We start from the raw sequence: 19,232 nt of genomic DNA on the forward strand, positions 1-19,232 counted from the left end.
AACACGCAATCGCGGACCTTTGACTAGGGGCCCGCGGTTTCACAAGAAATAAATCCTTGTTACGTGTGGCTAAACAGTAGTCGCGTTATTAAATGCGAAGCATTTCTTGGTGAACTGCATGCACTATGACTGTTTTTATCTATCTATCTATCTATCTATCTATCTATCTATCTATCTATCTATCTATCTATCTATCTATCTATCTATCTATCTATCTATCTATCTATCTATCTATCTATCTATCTATCTATCTATCTATCTATCTATCTATCTATCTATCTATCTATCTATCTATCTATCTATCTATCTATCTATCTATCTATCTATCTATCTATCTATCTATCTATCTATCTATCTATCTATCTACGTTGCTTTAATTGAACCCTTAGAAGCACGTGTTGACTTCGTTATCACCAGCCTTGCAATACCAACGTTATCACACAAAACGTTGCTGGGCATGGTTGGTGCTGACTTCTGAGACTGTCAGCTGCAGATTCTGCGGTTATGATTCCACCGTTAAATTCCCAACAATACTGTTCAGACATTCGCCTAGCCCTAAATGTTGGATACTGCTTGCTTCCGGCAGCTGAAGCAGGACTATTCGCTGCATTTTCCTTTCTACACCCACGAGCTTGTTGAACTCCCTCACAAGTACAGAGTAATAAAACATTTCACTGTCGTTTCTCATGGAGTGAGCAGCGTGTTGATTATTTTTCACGTTCTGGGCTGGGACAAGGAAACGAAAAAGAAGAAGAGCGCGAGCGAGGGACGCGGGGACGCTCAAGTGACAGCAGAGCGCTTCCGAACGCAGTTAAATAAACAAGTTTTTTTGCCTTATACCTTAAAGACTGAGTTGAGTCTGATCGCAGTGTCTGGAACGCCATCGTCTTAAATAAGCGTATTTCACTCCGTCCGTTGTTCTTCGAAGAGAAACTATCTTTCAGGGAGTAACTAGGATCCTTAGCTGTTGTGATAGCGCACTTATTACAGCGCAGGTAGAAATGCACAAAAGTAATAAGTTGTAGGTGCAAAAATTTCAGATGCAAACTAATTCAAAGTAAAAAAAAAGAACTCGTGTACGTTACGATAAAGTTGGGAAATATGGTATATCTATTGATAGCATCTGAAGTCGACAGAGTTGCAAAAACTGTCATGCTTCCTCACGCCTTCTCCTCAAACGTCTCGAAGGTGCAAGCAATCCGGTACAGCTATTTTATAATTATCATCATCATGGTTGAAGGTTGAGGGGTCATTTTGAGTAGCAGCGCTCTTGTGGTTCAACTGTGCACGGTGAAATTGCGCCTTCTCATCAAATTTCGTAATGGTGGCATTTGAATACAACCGGAGAGGCCGGGGCAAGCTTCCCGGATAATCGGTCTTCACACTAAATTTGACAACATGGCGGAATTCGACAGCTTGGAAATGTCGAAGATAACACCCTATAGCTTGGTCGATGCTGTGGCTGGTGATGAGAATGAAATACTATTGCTCATCCCTCAAGCTGAGCTACATTTCATTCTCATCACCAGCCATGGGTAGGCAGCTTTCAACCAACCACCCAGTGGAGTCGGTAGGCAGCTTTCAGCAACCCAGTCGTTGCGCAGTTCCCATGATGTGACGGCGTGCGAGATTCTACGCTTCTGCCACCGAGCATTACATCAGTTAACGAGAATCCCTACGCGGAGTGACGGCAGTATCAAGTTTTTTTTTCAAAGATTTTTCAAGCAACGGTGCAGCTACATGGTAAAGAATACTCGAATATCAATCACGTGGGCAAGCCTGCTCGTACCCGGAATTGAATTTTATTTGTTTAACGTCGCGTCAGCTTTTGTGCCACACGCCACGTTTTACAAGACGCAGGGCTTGTGTTTTCATTGCATATAGGGATGTTCACGTCCGGACATTCATGTACATGTCAGATATTAAGCAACAAATTAATTGGCACCAGAGTGTTATAACCGTGTTGCAGTCGCTCGGACGCGAAGCATGCGATGTCAAGCTGCGAGCTTTTGATCGCAGAATCTTTGCGTTGTTGCTCCATCTTGTATTCACGTGATGAAGTACTGATACATCTCGTATTCGCTAGTCAAATAACTGCGCAGACTGGTCTCTTGCTTGGAACAACTTTATTGTTTCATTGAATCGACGAAGACGGAACTGTACATACCGTACACTCTGGCACGTAAACACCATTCTCACATCGCCTAAATCGACACTCTACAAGAAAATGATGATCGTTGACCTCTTCGCTGCGCGATGGTGACTTCCCATCGACTCTGCATGAAAGTACGTATCTATGTACACGCTGTGTGCAAAGCGACAAAACGCAGAGAGCTACAGCTTTGGCAGCGATGTCCCTACCACCGAACACTGGTCTTGTGTATACTGTTGTTTTCGCAGACTGCAAAGCATATAAGGCACTCGATCAGTTTTAAAAGCTCACACATACTGATGTTCGCAATCAGGGAGTATCCGAACATGAATGTTTGCGGTGGTCGCTATCTCTTATGCGGGTGCCATGATGCAACCGCGTCTGAATTTCGAATTGAGCTCTACAGTCAGCGGGGAGCTTTGTACCAACATAACTGACAGAAACGGATAGGAACTTCACTCTTGTAAACTGCACAGAACTAAACTTAGTATATAACAAGAGCTGCGAATCATGACAATGAGAAAACACACACAATACAGAATGTACCGATTACGCCAGTTCATGTCTATCGTTATGATGTTTAAAGATGCGTGCAACAGGTGAGCCTCGATATATTTTTTTTGTCAAAATAACTGTAGCGCAACTGAATGCTTTAAAGGACCTCGTAATACTGTTTCGTAGGTACCGCGCCCCACCTTCCACGGTTCTTGTGGCAGCAATGTCCAGGAGCTCCCATGCAGGGCAGGGCAGTTCGGCATGGACAGCCTCCAAGTCTTCGACTGGATGATCTACCCCTCAATCTCTTTCTACGCAACAGCGTTTGCAGTATTCTAGTTTCGCTGGTGCCCTTGGGTGCAACCTTCGCACTTTGACATTAAGGTTCTTCTCACCGTATTAATGGGCGAGTCCGTATCATTATATGACGCCTCCACCCAGCTTGCAGACCAATGCACTCAGGAAACGTGTGTTCCAGCTTCAGTTGTCCTGAGTGTGCGAACCGAGTCCGGTTCCTCAGGATGGACCGGAGTTTAGACCGCAGACGCTTCTAAGGTTTGTCGATCAAAATGCGGCTTCTGCTTCCCAGTAAATAAGTAAGATGGCGCAGATTGCTGGCAGCCGACACGAGTGTTGTTGAGAAGGGCGATCCATTCTATAGCGCTTGTATTTGGTCAAACGAGTAATGGCATCGTGCGACGACTCATATCTGTAACACTGTAAACATTGATTGATCCAGGTTTGTTTAAACAGATTCTTCAAGCTGCTTCCACAAGACAGTACAACGATCATGTTAATTCCCCAAAATCTAATAATATTACCTTTGTGTATTCTGCCATGATTCGCACATTCCATGCCTAACCATATTTGCTTTAGGCGCACAATTTCCAAGTATATGCGATAGCGCTGACTTCGCATGAAGATGAAATCTCTGGAGGGCCGATCTGTAAATTACTCCCGTACAAAATTAAAAAAAAAATATCCAGAAAGACATCATAGTCAGTCTCTACACTCGCATCTTTGCTACGTTAAAGTTACCTTTCGTATCATCTGCAGTTTCATCCAGCGAACGCGTTGCTTTCAAAGGTTGTCTTTGTCTTCCGCTCGACTTGCTTGTCAAAGGGCCTTGGCAAGAAAGTGGAACGTTTCTTTATGAATGAAACTATTCTGTACACTCGCTGTGCATTCAGTGCCGCTTTGAATACGTGTAATATATACGTCCTGCCATTCATGCGCTCGGCACGGCTGCAGGTGTATCACGTAGCATTCCCTCGTACACGGCCTCAGCCTTAGAAAAACGAAAACACCTGACAGACGCACACACACGGCGCTCGAGGCAACAGGTGCCATGAACCGTTTTATGAGTGCCGATGCACCTGTTTGGTTGATCACCACAAACCTTCCAAGTTTGATCTACTATAAGTATGCATTTACAACATTATTCAAGGGCCGAGTAGTGTGGAGAAACAATATAAAACAGCCCCATCACGATATATCATTCTATCCGCGTCGTGCGCGTGCCTGAAGAGTCGGCGGAAGTGATAGCACTGAAATCGCCGGACTGGTACATAACGGCTTCTCCTCACATTTGGCACATATAATGGAACCACCCTGAAAGACGCGAAAGCCGAAATCAAGGATAACCGTCGTATGTAGCACCACAACGAATACCGCAAAGCAAGCGCGGAATGAAACAATTTTGCAAGACATCCTTACAAGAGACAACCGGCTAACAGTATAAGACCTCAATTATAGAAATAAGGGCTTGAAGAAAACCTGCTCGTGTAAATTGGGTAGTGCAATGTGTCGTCTAGAAGCGCAATTGTGGTAAAAAAGAGCGTCGATATTTAGATGCACGGAAAGGCAAGTTCAATAAACGTGTGTATACTTTCGATAATACATAAGTGTCCAAAAATATCTACCTGTGTTGTTCCATTTCAGGTCGCCGGAAGTCTGTTAGCACTTAACGTTAAGCAATGCGAAAAGCATATACAATGATAACGTCCCTCGGAGTATTATTTACAATGCACCTCGAAAACGATCCCGGGGGAGTGTTATCTGGGCTTTGACTACACGTGATTATGATTTCACGACAAATAAAGTGAGCCCGCTACTAATTCTGTTATAATATTCGTGGGTGTGACAAAAGTGTTTTATGCCGCGAAGCAGAATTTCACATTGAACGCGATTCACAGTAAAACGCAGGAGGTTGAAAGGGAAATGCTACGAGATCTACTGCCGACTTCCAGCTGCATGGCACACAAATATGTTTTAAATGTCACTGTGGAACTTTACAATTCAAGAGACTAAAACTATAGACTGCGCATTGGTGTGTCTAGAAATTATGTGTAAGCTTGAGCATTTATGAATTCTTTCCTTTTTTTTCATGCAGGAGATAAACAGATGCAGGAATTACTGCCACTCAATACAATTTAGAGGCGTGAATACAAGACTCTGAGCTTTCGTTATCGAAAGATATGATGAAAGTATAGATGAATACTTATCGGAATAATACCATCAGGTAGGACACCTACACGGATGTACTTATTATACATCTATGAGTCTACTTGAGTATTTTAAGGTGACAGGAACGTTACGTAGGAGGTATACCACTGTCTATTATATACTTTGTACACCTGGTGGTTTCTTTCGCCACGACATTCTAGAAAATGAAGTTCTGCTTTTAAACACCGCAAGTCACGTAGTTTCTAGATACAAGTCACGTAGATACAATAATCACGTAGTTACGGGCTGGGTCGCGGATGCGGATTGACTGGGCCGCATGAAAAGTGGGGAGGCGCTGAAGAGAGCGAAAGGAGGAGAGGGGGACGCAGTGTTTTGAACAAAAAACAGTTTCCATGCTATACATGTTACTACGTCGGCTTTCATGATCGATTTTATCGCCTATAGTCTTTGCTTATCTATCGTGAGGCTCCGTATACATGCAATGCCTCTTATGATCTTCAATGACGAACCAGCACTCGTATACCTTCGCAGTGCATTTCCTAGCAGTACGACTACAGCTGCATACATTATTATCCATATTGGGCAGGAAATGGAAGCTGATTTTTTTGTGCATGTTTCGAGAAAGGAAAGCTCACAGCTGAACCGGGTGTACTTGAGCATCACAGGAGTGACGTTTTTTCTGTGTGACGAAAGTGAATGGAACACTGGCGCTGTACTGGAGCCGTTGGTCAGAGACGAAACCAAAACTCGATCGAGTCTGTTCGTGCCCGTTGGCTCTATAATTTCTGAAACTCCTGTGAACTCGCGCAACATGAGTCTTCTGACCAACCTAGAGGCTTTGTAACCCACTCGTGCACGTAAAGGTTGTTTCACATGCCACGATTGCAGCGAAAAAAAAAATCGTTCTGTTCGCAACCATCGCTAATAGCGGTTTCGTTTCACATGGACCGCGAACGGTCCACGATTTTCGCTCTACGACTGGAGCGGCGAGTTTTTGCCACCACTCATTGTGACAGACACGAATGTAATGTAATAATATGCGCATTATGATATCACGAAGTTACCGTGAACGGTAACGAAGGGCCCGCTTGTTTCGCGATTTAAAAACACTTTCCAGTCTGAATTCATTTTAAAATGCACAACATCGGTCATTGCCAAAACAATCACGTCGACTCTATTTCGACGGCTTGGCCGGACCAGCCCTATTTCGACGCGTTTCGACCAAAAATCTCTTCTGCCGCTGCCATCAGAGCGAAAATTTCCAACAATGGAAGCTCGCCGCGGACTGCTGCCGCGGGAGCGAACTGCCCCTTTTTTTTTTTTTGCTGCGAGCGAATTGGCAGCCTGAAAATCGCTACTTTTTGTGTCATGTGAAACGGCCTTAACACTCTGGTCACTGCTGCTTGCTGCAATTCTAGAGCACGCACGGCTACCATCGCCGGACACCGGAATGGAAGCTCTATGTCAGCGAATTTGTCGCGTTTTACAGCGCTTAAGGTTCACTAAGGCTTGATCTGCATTTTCATTACAAGTAAACAGGTTCACATGTATAACAGCACCATATAAGTGTAGGAAGAACGCTGGAGACACAGGAGAGAGTGCTTGCTGTGTCTTCTTGATTTGTTTTTGTATGTGTGCTGTTGTACCGATGAACTATGGATCACGAGTTAGCTGCCCGGCTGTGGTGGTCTGGTGGTTAAGGTAGTCGGCTGCTGATTCGCAGGTCACGGGATTGAATCCCGGCTGCGGCGGCTGCACTGGCGATGGAGGCGAAAATGTTGTAGGCCCGTGTGCTCAGATTTGGGCGCACGTTAAAGAACCCCAGGTGGTCGAAAATTCCGGAGCCCTCCACTACGGCGTCTCTCATAATCATATGGTGGTTTTGGGACGTTAAACCACACATATCAATCAATAAATTACGAATTAGGTCTGTTAGTAAATGTTATGCGGCTTATTTTTTTCTCATCCCTTTCTGCGTAAAACAATGTCGCTTTCAGACGAACCACGATTGTTCGACATATCGCTTGACTATACGCCCTTGAGAAGCGCGAATTTATCAAAAAACATTTGAAAAAGTATTAGTCTGTGCTGTCGGCTGTACGTCACCTATGTGAAACGACGGATATAAAGACAGACCGGAATGACGGGGTTGGTTTTTTTCACAATTTGTACTAATCACGTATTTCGCGTGGCACTGGGCTGAATGGCCAAGAGCTCAACGGGACATAAAAGCTTATGGAACACAAACTTAAAGCAAACATCAGACATGGGCAAACAGAACGCTCGACTGCGTACCTTAAGAGTGCTTAGTTGCTCGTTAGGCCTCTGACACCGGCAAAACGAACTGCAAACGAACGAAACAGCACTTTCATCTACAAACATACGGAAAGATCTTACAGCGAGATTTCCTTCTAGTGAGATAGGCCGCTCGCAAGAGAAATACGTATCAACAAGTACGTACTGAAATAGCGGCACACACGTCACTATACCAACGTTGTGTACAAAAAAAGAAAAAAAAAAGACGGGAGTTCGTCGGCATGTTGGCGGCACCGTGCTATCGGGTTCTTCGTTGCTGCAGTTTCGTGTTCACTCCAGCGAATCGTGGGTCTGGAACACGCCCCTAACGCCACCGTCACCGCCGCAAGTCTCGCTGGCTCTGAAGCCGCTCTTTGCGGCATTCGCTTGGTTCGGCGCTGTTGCGGTCGCACTCTGTCCTAGCAATTGGGAGAAAAGCGTGGTTCCCGGATGAATGCTGGACCGGTTGCGGCCTTCGTGCACCGCCACTCGATTCCGGCAGAAGCGCAATGTCTCGCACGCCAAGTCGCCCACCGTCCAGCGACGCTCCTCCACCTTGAAGCTCACCTGGGACAGCTGCAAGAGGTGCGAGAAACAAAAAAAAGAATGAGTGAACGAATGAGGGATTGAGTGAGTTACAGTAACGCTGAAAGTTGGGCGAGTCGGTGATAGTTCTTGTTTACGTAATTATGAAGCAGCGCACAGAGACAAGTACAAAAGGAACGAAAAGGACACCGCTGCACTCGCAACTAGTTTATTTCGCACACTATCACATTGTATATTACCGTGTCCTTTTTGCGAATGCAGTGGTGTCCTCTTCGTTCTTTTTGTACTTGTCTCTGTGCGCTACTTCATAAGTGAGCCACCGCAATTCAAGCGCAATTATATAGAAGTTAACCGAACAAGAAGAATCGGAAACTCCAGGCCTGTCCGGAATCCGAAGCATGGTCGCAGCATAAGCTGGAGGAGCGGCCTCGTCAGAGGTCGCTTTAAACTCGGGCCACCTATACGGCAAGTACAGTTGCTAAGTGCTCTTTATGCCGCAATTCATCATCATTTTGCAGCTGAATTGTTGCTTTTTCCCAGCCATATTCCGTTGTGTTCACTTTGCCTAAATAATAAGCACCCAGCGACGTTATTTGTGTGTTGTGAACTGCGTTGCGTTGTTGTACGCCCACATAACACTTTACAACAGGCAGACTGCCGGTTCGGTATATTTCCATGAGGAAGGTGTGGCGGTGCCGTGTACCTGTTCGAGACTGGGCTGCCCGCCGGTGTAGATGACCAGGCCGGGCACCCCGGCGACGCTGGCGGCGATCCATTGAACGAGTGCCTCGAGCTGCGCGTCGCCCGACGGGTCCACGCAGTCGCGCGCCCACCGGCAAGTGGCCACGGGCCGCAAGCCAGACGCCGACAGGCGCATCGGAAAGGACGATGGCGGTGGATGAGGTTCTTCCTGCACAGAGGTGATAGAAAACAACTACTTTGAAATTCTTCCCGGGTACTGGCTGGCGGGCTTGAGTAGGATGGCCTCTTGCTGGAAACTACTCTTTCGGCCTCGGCAAAGAGGAATGCCTGCTATTCCGCTTTGCGGAAGAAAAATAAAATAGCTTTTTTTCAAAATTCTGATCAAACTTCAGGACAATAAACTTTTTCATCTACAAACAAGAGGAAGGGGGGGGGGAGGCACTGCGTCGAAATTCCTCGCTAACCGGGATCCCTGCGCAAGCGTATGCGCAAAGGTGACTGACTTTTGCCTCTTGGACGCCAATGCCGTACAATGACGTGGTAAGTACCGCACGGCCGAGGAGTTTCTGCAGCGGACAAACGACTGGGTGTGCGCTTACCGATTCCTGCGGAGGTCCTTCCTCGACAGACACGAAGCTCTCGCGCCTCCTGTCTTCGCTGTCACCGCTGGCCGTGTCGAAGTCTTGCGGCTCTTCTTCCTCTTGCTCTCCGGGCGCACTATCAGCGTTGTCCCCTTCTTCGGAAGTGCCGGCCGAGAGATCGGGCGACACCGGCCGGAAGGAGTGCGCCTTGATGAACTCGGTGTCCTGCCGCGTCAGACCCACCGCGCAGGCGTGGCTCACGTCCGCTGGCGTCTTCTTGCACCTGTTGGAAGACGAGCCAGAGCCATTACGGTGCGCGCTCTGACGTCACAGGGTTTCGTGCAGTGTGACGCTCAGCCACTCGTGGGGTATGTGGAAAACCAAACTCGAATGCATTCTTACGAGACGAATGACGCTGCAGTGCGCGGCTACTGCGCTGAACGTGAGCACGAGCAAATGTGCGTGGCATACAGATATACACGAGAGGCAAGCGTTTCATGTGAGAGAGAGAACAAACTAATGAAACAAAGCAGTTGGTGGATTACCGCAGACGGGGCCACGCTAATCAGAGCAGCCCGCCCTGCCTGACCTCAGGGTTGCCAGCTGCAGCTTCTCAAAAACATGCACACCTGCAGGTCTTGCCTCCCACGACCACATAGTACGTAATTGTTGTGTATTGCCCGAGTCGACCAAGTCTCGGCTCTCCTGGAACATGTATGTGATACGAGGTTCAGCCGTGGTAGCGTGGTAGTGCCTACCCACCATGTGACATACGTTAGTGTGTCTGTCTGAATATATTAAGTGTAGTTTGTGTAAATGAAAGTGTGTGTTAGTCCGCAAACGACGTCAGCGCCACGCATGTTGCTAACTGTGAGCTGTGAAGGATGTGAAAGACTGATCGCCTGACATACTACAAGAAGTGCTGGGTGACAATTGCGGCGTACATTATTTGCATGTTTTGTTAGTACGTTCTTGTGATCGCAAGTACCGTGAAATGTCAGAGTTTATTATGCGTTAAATATCAACGGCATGCTAGTTATTTCTTCCACACAGTTCGTTACAGCTGCGTACACTAGTTATTGCTGACGGCATTTCATGGTCCAGCCAAAGGCAGGGTCGACCGAAATCAACAATGTCCATGTGTTCCTCCCATAGTGTGTTTCCTTTGCGCATATATAGATAGCCATGCGAGAACTTTCGCATCGTCAGCTGGAAGTCATCACTGGCGGCCACTTCGTCATGCACAATAATGATTCAGGTAGATTGGCTGGATGCATATTGGATGTAGCGAGAATTGGATGTGTACGCTTCATGTCGTATTTTATGTCATGCATGCGAGTGTGCGGCACGTCGCCTATATGTACTTTCCGAAACCGCCTCACATTCGGGAATTTGCTGCACACCACTCCTGCAACGCCTTGTAACCCCTTCAGGCTCCCCAGGTATTTTGCATCTAGGCAGCACCGTCTACTTCCTTTCACGCCGCACAGCGCTGTGTCTTTCCATGCGGGGGTGTCGTATCAATTCTATATATGCTGGCTTTCGAGACAACTGGCGCAACCAAGCAAGGGGGGAATGGAGAGGCGGGGGGGGGGGGCTGGAGAGTGGTCGTCATAGTCGACAGCACCCCTCTGAAAAATTTCAGTTCATGTGTGTATATACGTGCACACACACAAACGCACGCACGAATGAACAAAAAGTATGGCTTGTACTCCCCCCCCCCCCCAGAAACCATTTCTGCCTACGCCACTGTCTGAGGAGTCCACGTAACTGCCATTTGAAAAGATGTAGCTGGTTTGCTGGGCAGCTATGACGGAAACATTTACACCAAATGACTGAGCGTTCATCAGCCAGTGAGTCAACGAGCTCGTGGGTTCTTAGCACCGGCAGTATATAACATAACCTGACAATGGTACCTGAACTTAGCCTTAAAAGGAACTGGCAGGTTTGGGTTGACGCCATCGAAGGAATACGCCTTGGGCATGCCCTGGCCCGTAGTCATGACCAGCGTCTGTCGCCGCCCGGGCGAAGACGTCATGACCAGCTCGGATGCGATGGACAGTGCCGGCAGCTCGCGCGCCGAGCCCTTGGTCGGCAGCAGGACGTGCAGCGTGGGCTCCGAGTTGGCCGCGCGCAAGGAGCACACGGGAGGCTGGGACCGCGAGAATCCCAGCTCGGGGTCCTCGTCGATGTCGTCCATGTCGCTGCTGCCGCTCGAGTAGCTGGCACGCAGGCTGCGGCTCAGCCGACGTGCAAGCCGCCGGCCTCGACGACGAATTCGACGCCGGAAGTCCTCGTACCTGCCCGTAGAGCAAGTAAAAGCGATCAAGACATGGCATTGGAATGCGAAGGGAACGCAGAGCAGGAAAGGCTAGGATGGTGTATACATTACACCTGCACTGACCTTGAAGCACGGTTAAGGCGGCTTCTAGTTTAAGGAAAAAGTTGTGTGGATCCTGCGCACTGTGGCATTTGGTTACTTTAGGCTGAGATTTCACGACACTTGCGAGGAACGGCATTTCATTGTTGCAGCAACTATATAATGCCTTTCCAAGCGAAAATTCGTCGTTTCCATGAAGCTCTGTATGAAGTCCAAGTGGAATGACAAGATATCGTGTATCGAAGAAAAGCGCGTCTTCGGTCCTTCGGTCAGGTGCCTCTGCGCTGGGAAGATCAACTTTTCGCTCTTGAAATGCCCCAGTCATGGCGATCCCCAATACACTATAGCTAAGCGGACACATTCTTTTTTGATTAACCCTATTTTCATCGTATATTCAAATATTCCCTCCATTTCTCCCTTAATTGATGTTATAAGGCCGAAACACCACTGGTTCAAGCCCAACTCTTTTCAACTCTCTCTACAAAGCATCAACTTACATCTCATCTTTTCCACTGAAACCACATTGCATTAAACAAATGGAGCGTGTCGCCGTGCATCGCGGCTTCGACACTGGCATGCTTACCTTTCGTGCTTGCTCAGCGCGGAGGTTATGTAGTCGTCGTCGTCGCTCCGGTAGTCGAGTACGAAACCGGCCGAGCTGGCAGAGTCGTCCCTGCTCAGGCGTTGAGATACCGACGAGAAGGCGCTCGAGCCGCCACCGCCGCCACTCGTGTGCGAGCGCAGCGAACGCTCTCGGCGCGACTTGAGGCAACGAGGGCGGACCTCACCCGGAAGACCTGCGCCGTGTCCCTCCGGGCCTGCGGTGCAACACACGCGCAACGTGACATGGAACTCGTAACGGTGGCGATTGCTTCCTTTTGAACTTTGACAGTGGCCCGTTTGGGACCCTCTAGAGCTTTGACTGCCTAGGCTTTCTGCCTCCAGTTGTGCAATTTTTACTTGTGATTAGCCATAGAAATGTTTCCTTAAACAGCATTTAAAAATGATTTTCCCCAAATGTTCTTATACAGTGTTTTCGTCGGCCAGCGCTAACTTCACCACAACTGTCGTATAATGCACAACGTTCTGCTTATAATCTTTTTACCTTACTGATGATTGATTGATTGATTGATATGTGGGGTTTAACGTCCCAAAACAACCATATGATTATGAGAGACGCCGTAGTGGAGGGCTCCGGAAATTTCGACCACCTGGGGTTCTTTAACGTGCGCCCTACCTTACTGATGCTAATCCTCAGCTTGCCAAGTGCGTGACAGAACTAGACGCTCACGTACTCTATCAATAAGCGTCATCGTATACGGCGCTTTTTTTCAAGTCCAACTGTACGTAAACCGCACATTATGCGCCACTAGGCGGTAGGTAAGCCGTTATTGATACAGAGTGCACTTAATATTGATGGAGAAATAGCTACCCACTGTCTTCTAAGCTTTCATCCGCAGTGTGGTAGTCGTCGTCACACGACTTCTGAGACGGAACCCGCAGTAGTGACGGGTTTGTGGTCGGATACTCGAAAGGCGTGGTCGAAGATCCAGACGCCGTCCTGCGGTGACCCCTGGCCGGAGCACCCTCCTCCGCCACTGGCTGCTGTTGCCGCGCTAGCGTCCATACGTCCGTATCCTTCACCGTTGTCGCGGCGTGAGCACTCCGAAGCAATGAAGGCGAAATCTCGACGCCCGGTGACTCTAGTTCCACGCTTTCCTGCCTGCGCCACACGCCATCCTCGGGTGCAGACTCGATCGAGAGCTGCACACGAGGCGAAGAGACCGGAGGAGACGTCAGCACTTTGACCGGAACCACCTTGACGCAGGCCGGCTTGATCTTGCTCAAGGCGGAGAACTCGCAGTGCGGCAGCGCTATCGGAGGCGCGCCCCCGCCGCTCTGCCTTCTCTGGTCCAGGAGACACTCGGTCGCGGGACGGAAGGCAGACCTGCGGGACATCAGCGGTGAAAGATTGACCGGGCGAAAGACCATAGCCGCTTGGGAACCACTCCCTCGCCGGTCGGGTCTTGGGGAAGGATGTCTCTGCGCGCACAGGACGGCCTGCGTCAGAAGCGGCGCCGACGAGGAAGATGAAGGCGTCGACGGCTGGCTCACAGAGATTCTGCTAAGTATGTCTTCCAGGCTTTTGTTTCTTTCCACGGAGCCCTTAGAACCAGAGCTGCCCAGAGACCGCAGGCTTCTTCTTGATGTCGGCGGTGGGGGCTTCGTCGCTAAAGGTCTGGCTATGTTGGAAGCCGGGTTAACAGCCGAGTTCAATAGCGATGGCGGCATGATCGAAGCTTCACTGTTGGCTTCTGCAGCTGGTTGTACACGGATACCATCGGGTTTCGGCGAGGTTGGGCTCGGGCTTCTGGAGCTCAGCACTTTGAAGACCCTTCGTGGTGACCGTGGTGGCGGCACTGGCAGCTCTGGTTTGGCGACCTGCGCTTCAGCCTTCTTCTTCAGCGCCCCAAGAACGCCGGCTAAAGTGGGTACTTTGCTCTCCGACTGAGGACCCCGCTTGCCCGGGTCCGGACTGTCACCCTTCTTACCTGAAACGACAGCCGTCGTCGTTTCTAAGCGGTCTGCGACGACATGCTTGCAGTCCACAAAGGGTTCGTGACCGTGCAGTCCTTGCAGGTTGTCCGGCGGGGAGTCGGTGGCGTGCACACTGCTCCGGGACGACGACGTCTTGGAAGAGGACAGCGAATGAAAATAGGGTGGATCGTGACCAGCTGCGCTCGAGCTCGAACTCTGGCCCACGGGCGAGGGTCTGCGTTGGGTGAGGGCCTGCCGGAAGGCCACGAGGCACTTGTTGAGCTCGCGAAGCAGGGACGCATCCTCAAACTGCGCTACTGGCCGGGATGAATGGTCCTTGATGTCCAGAAGGCACACAGAACACTCGGACGGACCGAACACCTGCGATAGTGACAACAATTGCTGCAATCAGTCTACACATTTGGTAAACGAAAGATCACACATGTTGGCTTCTATCCGGTTTATGTCGTCAAAGAACTTACGCCTTAACATGTAGATTTGTCAGTATTTCTGACTGTAGATTAGCCTACAGAAAGGCGACAGAACTAAAGGTATAGGGGGAGTGTAAGGGGGCCTGGCCTTTCTCCATTTTTTTAAAGAATGGGCTCGGCGCCTTCTCGACAGGTCAGCTGTAGCACTGCAGCCCACCCGCTATTGAACAAACGCTGAAAGCATTTTACTTGGGTGTTGGTCCCTTGTACGGGAAATGTTAGGTCTAACATTTTCCGGAAAGTAACTTAATCATGATTATTCGGTTGACGTGGCGTGAGTGAAAAATGTAAACTAGTATCGTCATAGTGCTGGACGCATTTCCTCCATACGCTGCACATGACGGGTCCCCCAGTTTGGTTAAGCAATTGTTACATCATACTGTCTCGCGAGGTATTTGAGCCTGAAGCTACTTGCCCAGGAATTAGTGAAGGCTCACCTTGGTCTCTTTACATTAACAGTTAATGTTCATGCTGCTGCTGCTGCTGATGATGATGATGAAAACTTTATTGGGGTTCAGAGAAGGCTCAGGGGAGAACCCACGTAACCCAGCTAGTCTCACGTAGGGGGCCCGTTCGCGGGTACTCTGCATTTTTTTTTCATTTGTGTATTGTGAGTCTAATGTAATGATGATTGCGTTTCGCTTGATTTTTTATGCAAAATAAAAATCCAGTAGGCGTGAAAATAAAGTATAACATTGCCATGCCTCAGGTTTTCAGAGCATTGGGCAAGTTAATGTTCTGTATCACAGCAGTTATTTCCATCGATCTCACATCTATTTAACCATTTACGTTTCGAGTTGTTCGAAACATTGTTTCTAGAATGCCGATTTTATTTTGTGTTTGACTGCATCGGCAAATTATGGAAATGCCCGAAATGTGCTCAGAATAATGTATTTAGCCGTACAATATTCATAAGCTCTTGTTTAATTACAGAAGCAGATGGATTCAGTGCACTCTGGCCATTCCCACTCTATATTGGTCACCGCCCTACGAGCGACTCATAGGGCACCACAGATCGCCGACCCATCCCCGCCCTTGTGCGGTCAGAGGTCCCCGCCCTGTGGCCGTGCACGGTTGAGACACAGCGAAGCTGGCGTAACTACACCAGACCACCGTGGCAGGTTCTCTGAAGGGCTAAACCATAAGTGCAGCCTGCATGCTCAGAAGAAAGGTAGACTCGCCTGTCCAGGATATGAATCTCTTCTTCTTCCTCAAGAAATGCCTTGTCTTTTTCACCGCGGTTCACATAAATGTATATACAAAAAAATAGGGCACGTTAAGTGACGTTCGGCACCACAGTCCGTATCATGTCTGTACGCTCAGTCAGCTGTGGTTGCGGATGTCCGTCACGATGAGTCTGTAGGACGTCCCGGGCAGTTAATGGCCGCGCGGATGTGCAGTGCAGTCGCGTCACCGCAACGTATTTCTAAGCTCGCCGCTAATACGCTATAGATACGATGACCATACTATCAAATGAAGTGGTGTACATAGAATGGTTGTTATCTGTACACCGCTGCGTGAACCGGGCTCTGTTTTGTACGCCGGGTGTCACAGCACCATGCTATAGTGCAGGAAGCAAACAGGACATTAGTAATGCCAGTGTCATTCGTTTATGTAGTATAGTCATTGTTTGCTGGTTCTCTCGCCCTTGCTATTAGGTGTATTGTGTCGTCTATTAACCAAGTACGCTACTGCTCGGCCTTTGTCGAAAAGTTAGATTCCAGTTGGCCGTACCGGTTCTCCGTTGACCCGTGGCCTCGGGTCGAGTGGCAGCAGGCCGTCCACGGTCAGCGCTTCGTTGTCGCCCAGAAGTTCGACAAACAGCAGCGCGGTGAGAACCTCGGGACAGCTGAGGAACACCGAGCACTCCTGGAAGCGACAAGTAGAAGGTTTATTAAGAGATCAAATTTTAGAATAGAGTAGCGTGTGCGTCCGAGTTCTGAAAATACGAATTAATCGAACGAGATGGTACATTCTTTATTGAGGAAGAAACGATTTCTCGCTAATGAATTTGGTTCGTTGGTCTGTGCTTCGGGAACTAACCATAAAACGCGGCATTTGGAACAGCCGACACGTACTTAAGACAGGTGTTCATTTGCGTCCACCGTATAACCCAGAACGTAAAGATGGCTGAATGGTTCGAAGGCGCTCGCTGGTACAAAACTCCCTCTCCTTATTATGAAAATAAAGCTGGATATTTAACACAACGGTAGTCCAAACCAAAGCTATTCAACCTCCTCGCCTCTCTCTCGCTCTATTGAAGAACATATTCTTATAAGGCTAATACACAGATATCTCGTCATCATCAAGCGTGTGTGTCATTCGCTGCTTGCGTTTTCCCTGCTTTCCAGCTTACGTCCGTGACTGTGCATGCAACAAATCTTTCTAGCCGAATGACACAGCTTCGAACTCTGATCAGTTCCGTGCACTCGCAGGCCGGTGCGCCCGGTATACGTGACGCAGTTTAACGGGTAATAGACGAAGCGTCGTGTATAAACGAGTAGTTTTGCATCGTCAACCAATATGCGAAGCCACGCTTTCCCTTGCACAAACGTGCGTTAGCTGTGTGTAAGCAGAAAAGAAGAAGTGCTCGGTTTTGAGCAGTTTGTTTCGCGTCTTTTGTTATGGCGGAAGTGTCGCTAAGTGAAATAAGCATGCGATATAAAATAACGTATGTCTGTATTGCGTAAACGTCGCTCAAAACAAAGGCGTATATACAGCACGAACAGTTATGCTACAGCACTGAATACGCACGTTCAAAAGAATCTTCAGATATGTATTACGAAAACGCTTACCATTGTGCAATTTCTTCCGAGAAATTCGTTTCCGACGTTAGCGCTAGAAGGATAGCACTGCAAGAAGTAAAAAAAAAGTGTTACCGAAAATAGCTTCACAAACGGTTGTTGACAGCTTGAAAATGTAATCTCGACCTTTAACGAACTTATTATAGCCGTGCGAAAAGTCCGCATAAAAGCCTCACTACACTGGTGGAGAAGCCAGCAGCGTCTATGACAGGGGCGTTGAAATATTTTTTTTGGGGGGTGGGGGAGCTGGTTCATTTATTCTTTATCTGTGTTCGCCCATGTATTTGTACGTGTGCTTGATTACGCACGCAAAAAATTGAAAATTTTATGGAGGGAGTGGGGTGGTTGTTGAACGTTCTATTCATCACCCTGGCTATGACTAGTGGTCCATGCGTACCTGAAATAGTAATTAAAAGAGAAAATACTTTCGTAAACTTGCTCCCAGTAGTGCACGAACGAAACACAGTTACTGCAGTGTCCTAAAGCTCTTCAGGCAAGCCTCCGGTGTCGCCACTCCTGTAATCTGATCGCATGCGTGTTTTACCTTGAGCAAGACTGGTTCGGCATCCTCGATCAGCCCCCTGGTGCGGACCATGAGGGGGCAGAGGGGACAGTCGCTGCACATCCACTCCGGCAGCGACATCTGGTTCTTGGGGGCAGTCACCTGCTCAACGCCGGTGAAAAGAAAAAACAGTCAACACTTTACACACTCTTCGTAAAACTTCGTGACGCATGGAGTCACGCAATCGGGAATAAGACTTCCGAGAAACATAACGAGGCGCACTGTGTGAAAGACGCATGAAATCCTCTTGACGATCACAGTCGACTGCAGTTTCCCTCTCCACCCGGTTAAACCTCTGTGCCCCTCATCTGGTCTTCTTGCGCAAGCTCCGGGATCGGATCAGCTCAAATCAGGCGACAATGGCAAGCAATGGCGTCACCGTGCGACATCCCAATGACGTCACAAGTTTTCTACATCTGGTGCGTTTTTAGAGCTTCTAGATTAATCAAATTCGGGTTGGTGGGCATGCAAGGTCTGCCTTGTCGAAAGGCATCGGTGGAAGAAATTAGTTTAACTCTAATACACCGTGTTAAAATATTCAACGAAGTAATGACCATTGTTACCACGAGAGTTGGGCTATGATATGATTGTACCTCCCACCCATACTATATGAGAGGCCATATACTGTTCAGGACACACCGCTCTACCACTCACGGACATTTCCTTAAACCTCTGCAATGCCACGCGTTGGAATAAATGCAGCTGCCGTGACCAGGACTCAAAAGCGCGACTTTGTGCCCTGCAGCGGAGTACGATCAAAGCTGCGGAATGCTCCTCGCACACAGCGACTGGCCTACATTGTTTGCTTCTTTGGCGTCCGATAGATAGACTCGCAAATCCTTTACTTGCTTGCCAAGGAGCACAAGAAAATCGCGGGGTAACCCCTGAATACGTTGAACGGAAACGTTTCGATGTGGCAGTTGTCGTTCTTGGGAGCCACTGCTTTCACGGTGTATCTCGAGGGATCATTTCGAACCTGCCTGCAGAAGTACACGGTGCCATCCGGTTCATCCTGGAAGGTGCAGTCGAAGTAGGCGAATAGGCTTCTCAGCTTTTCACAGTGACACGGCCTGTCAAGAGGAAGACAGAAAAAAAGGTTAGCAAAGGCACAAGAAAGTGTGGCAGTTTTGTGTATATACCTAACATACATTCCGTCGAGAAATGGTCAAGTTAGCCGTAGTGATGGAGGGAGGGGGGGGGTGTAAGCGCTAAAATCGACA

The 19,232-nt window shown here is 48.5% G+C and overlaps 1 protein-coding gene across 3 annotated transcripts in view; it reads right to left on the minus strand.

Moving 5' to 3' along the window:
• Positions 1-7,568: 7,568 nt before the first annotated feature.
• The window catches only part of LOC142806247 (uncharacterized), an 87,624-nt gene continuing 75,960 nt past the window's right edge, over positions 7,569-19,232 (minus strand). For 2 of the 3 annotated variants that reach the window (XM_075891253.1, XM_075891251.1), the window contains exons 5-14: positions 18,989-19,082; positions 17,995-18,114; positions 17,442-17,498; positions 16,381-16,515; positions 13,054-14,536; positions 12,201-12,435; positions 11,154-11,537; positions 9,256-9,520; positions 8,658-8,864; positions 7,569-7,984 (exon numbers count right to left, since the gene is read on the minus strand). In XM_075891253.1, the coding sequence (XP_075747368.1) occupies positions 7,700-7,984; positions 8,658-8,864; positions 9,256-9,520; positions 11,154-11,537; positions 12,201-12,435; positions 13,054-14,536; positions 16,381-16,515; positions 17,442-17,498; positions 17,995-18,114; positions 18,989-19,082 (3,265 nt within the window). In that variant the 3' untranslated portion in view covers positions 7,569-7,699. The remainder of the gene's footprint in view (positions 7,985-8,657; positions 8,865-9,255; positions 9,521-11,153; positions 11,538-12,200; positions 12,436-13,053; positions 14,537-16,380; positions 16,516-17,441; positions 17,499-17,994; positions 18,115-18,988; positions 19,083-19,232) is intronic. The other variant, XM_075891254.1, reaches the window with a different exon arrangement.

This window comes from Rhipicephalus microplus, chromosome 1 (genome assembly GCF_043290135.1).
Source record: "Rhipicephalus microplus isolate Deutch F79 chromosome 1, USDA_Rmic, whole genome shotgun sequence".
NCBI lineage: Eukaryota > Metazoa > Arthropoda > Arachnida > Ixodida > Ixodidae > Rhipicephalus > Rhipicephalus microplus.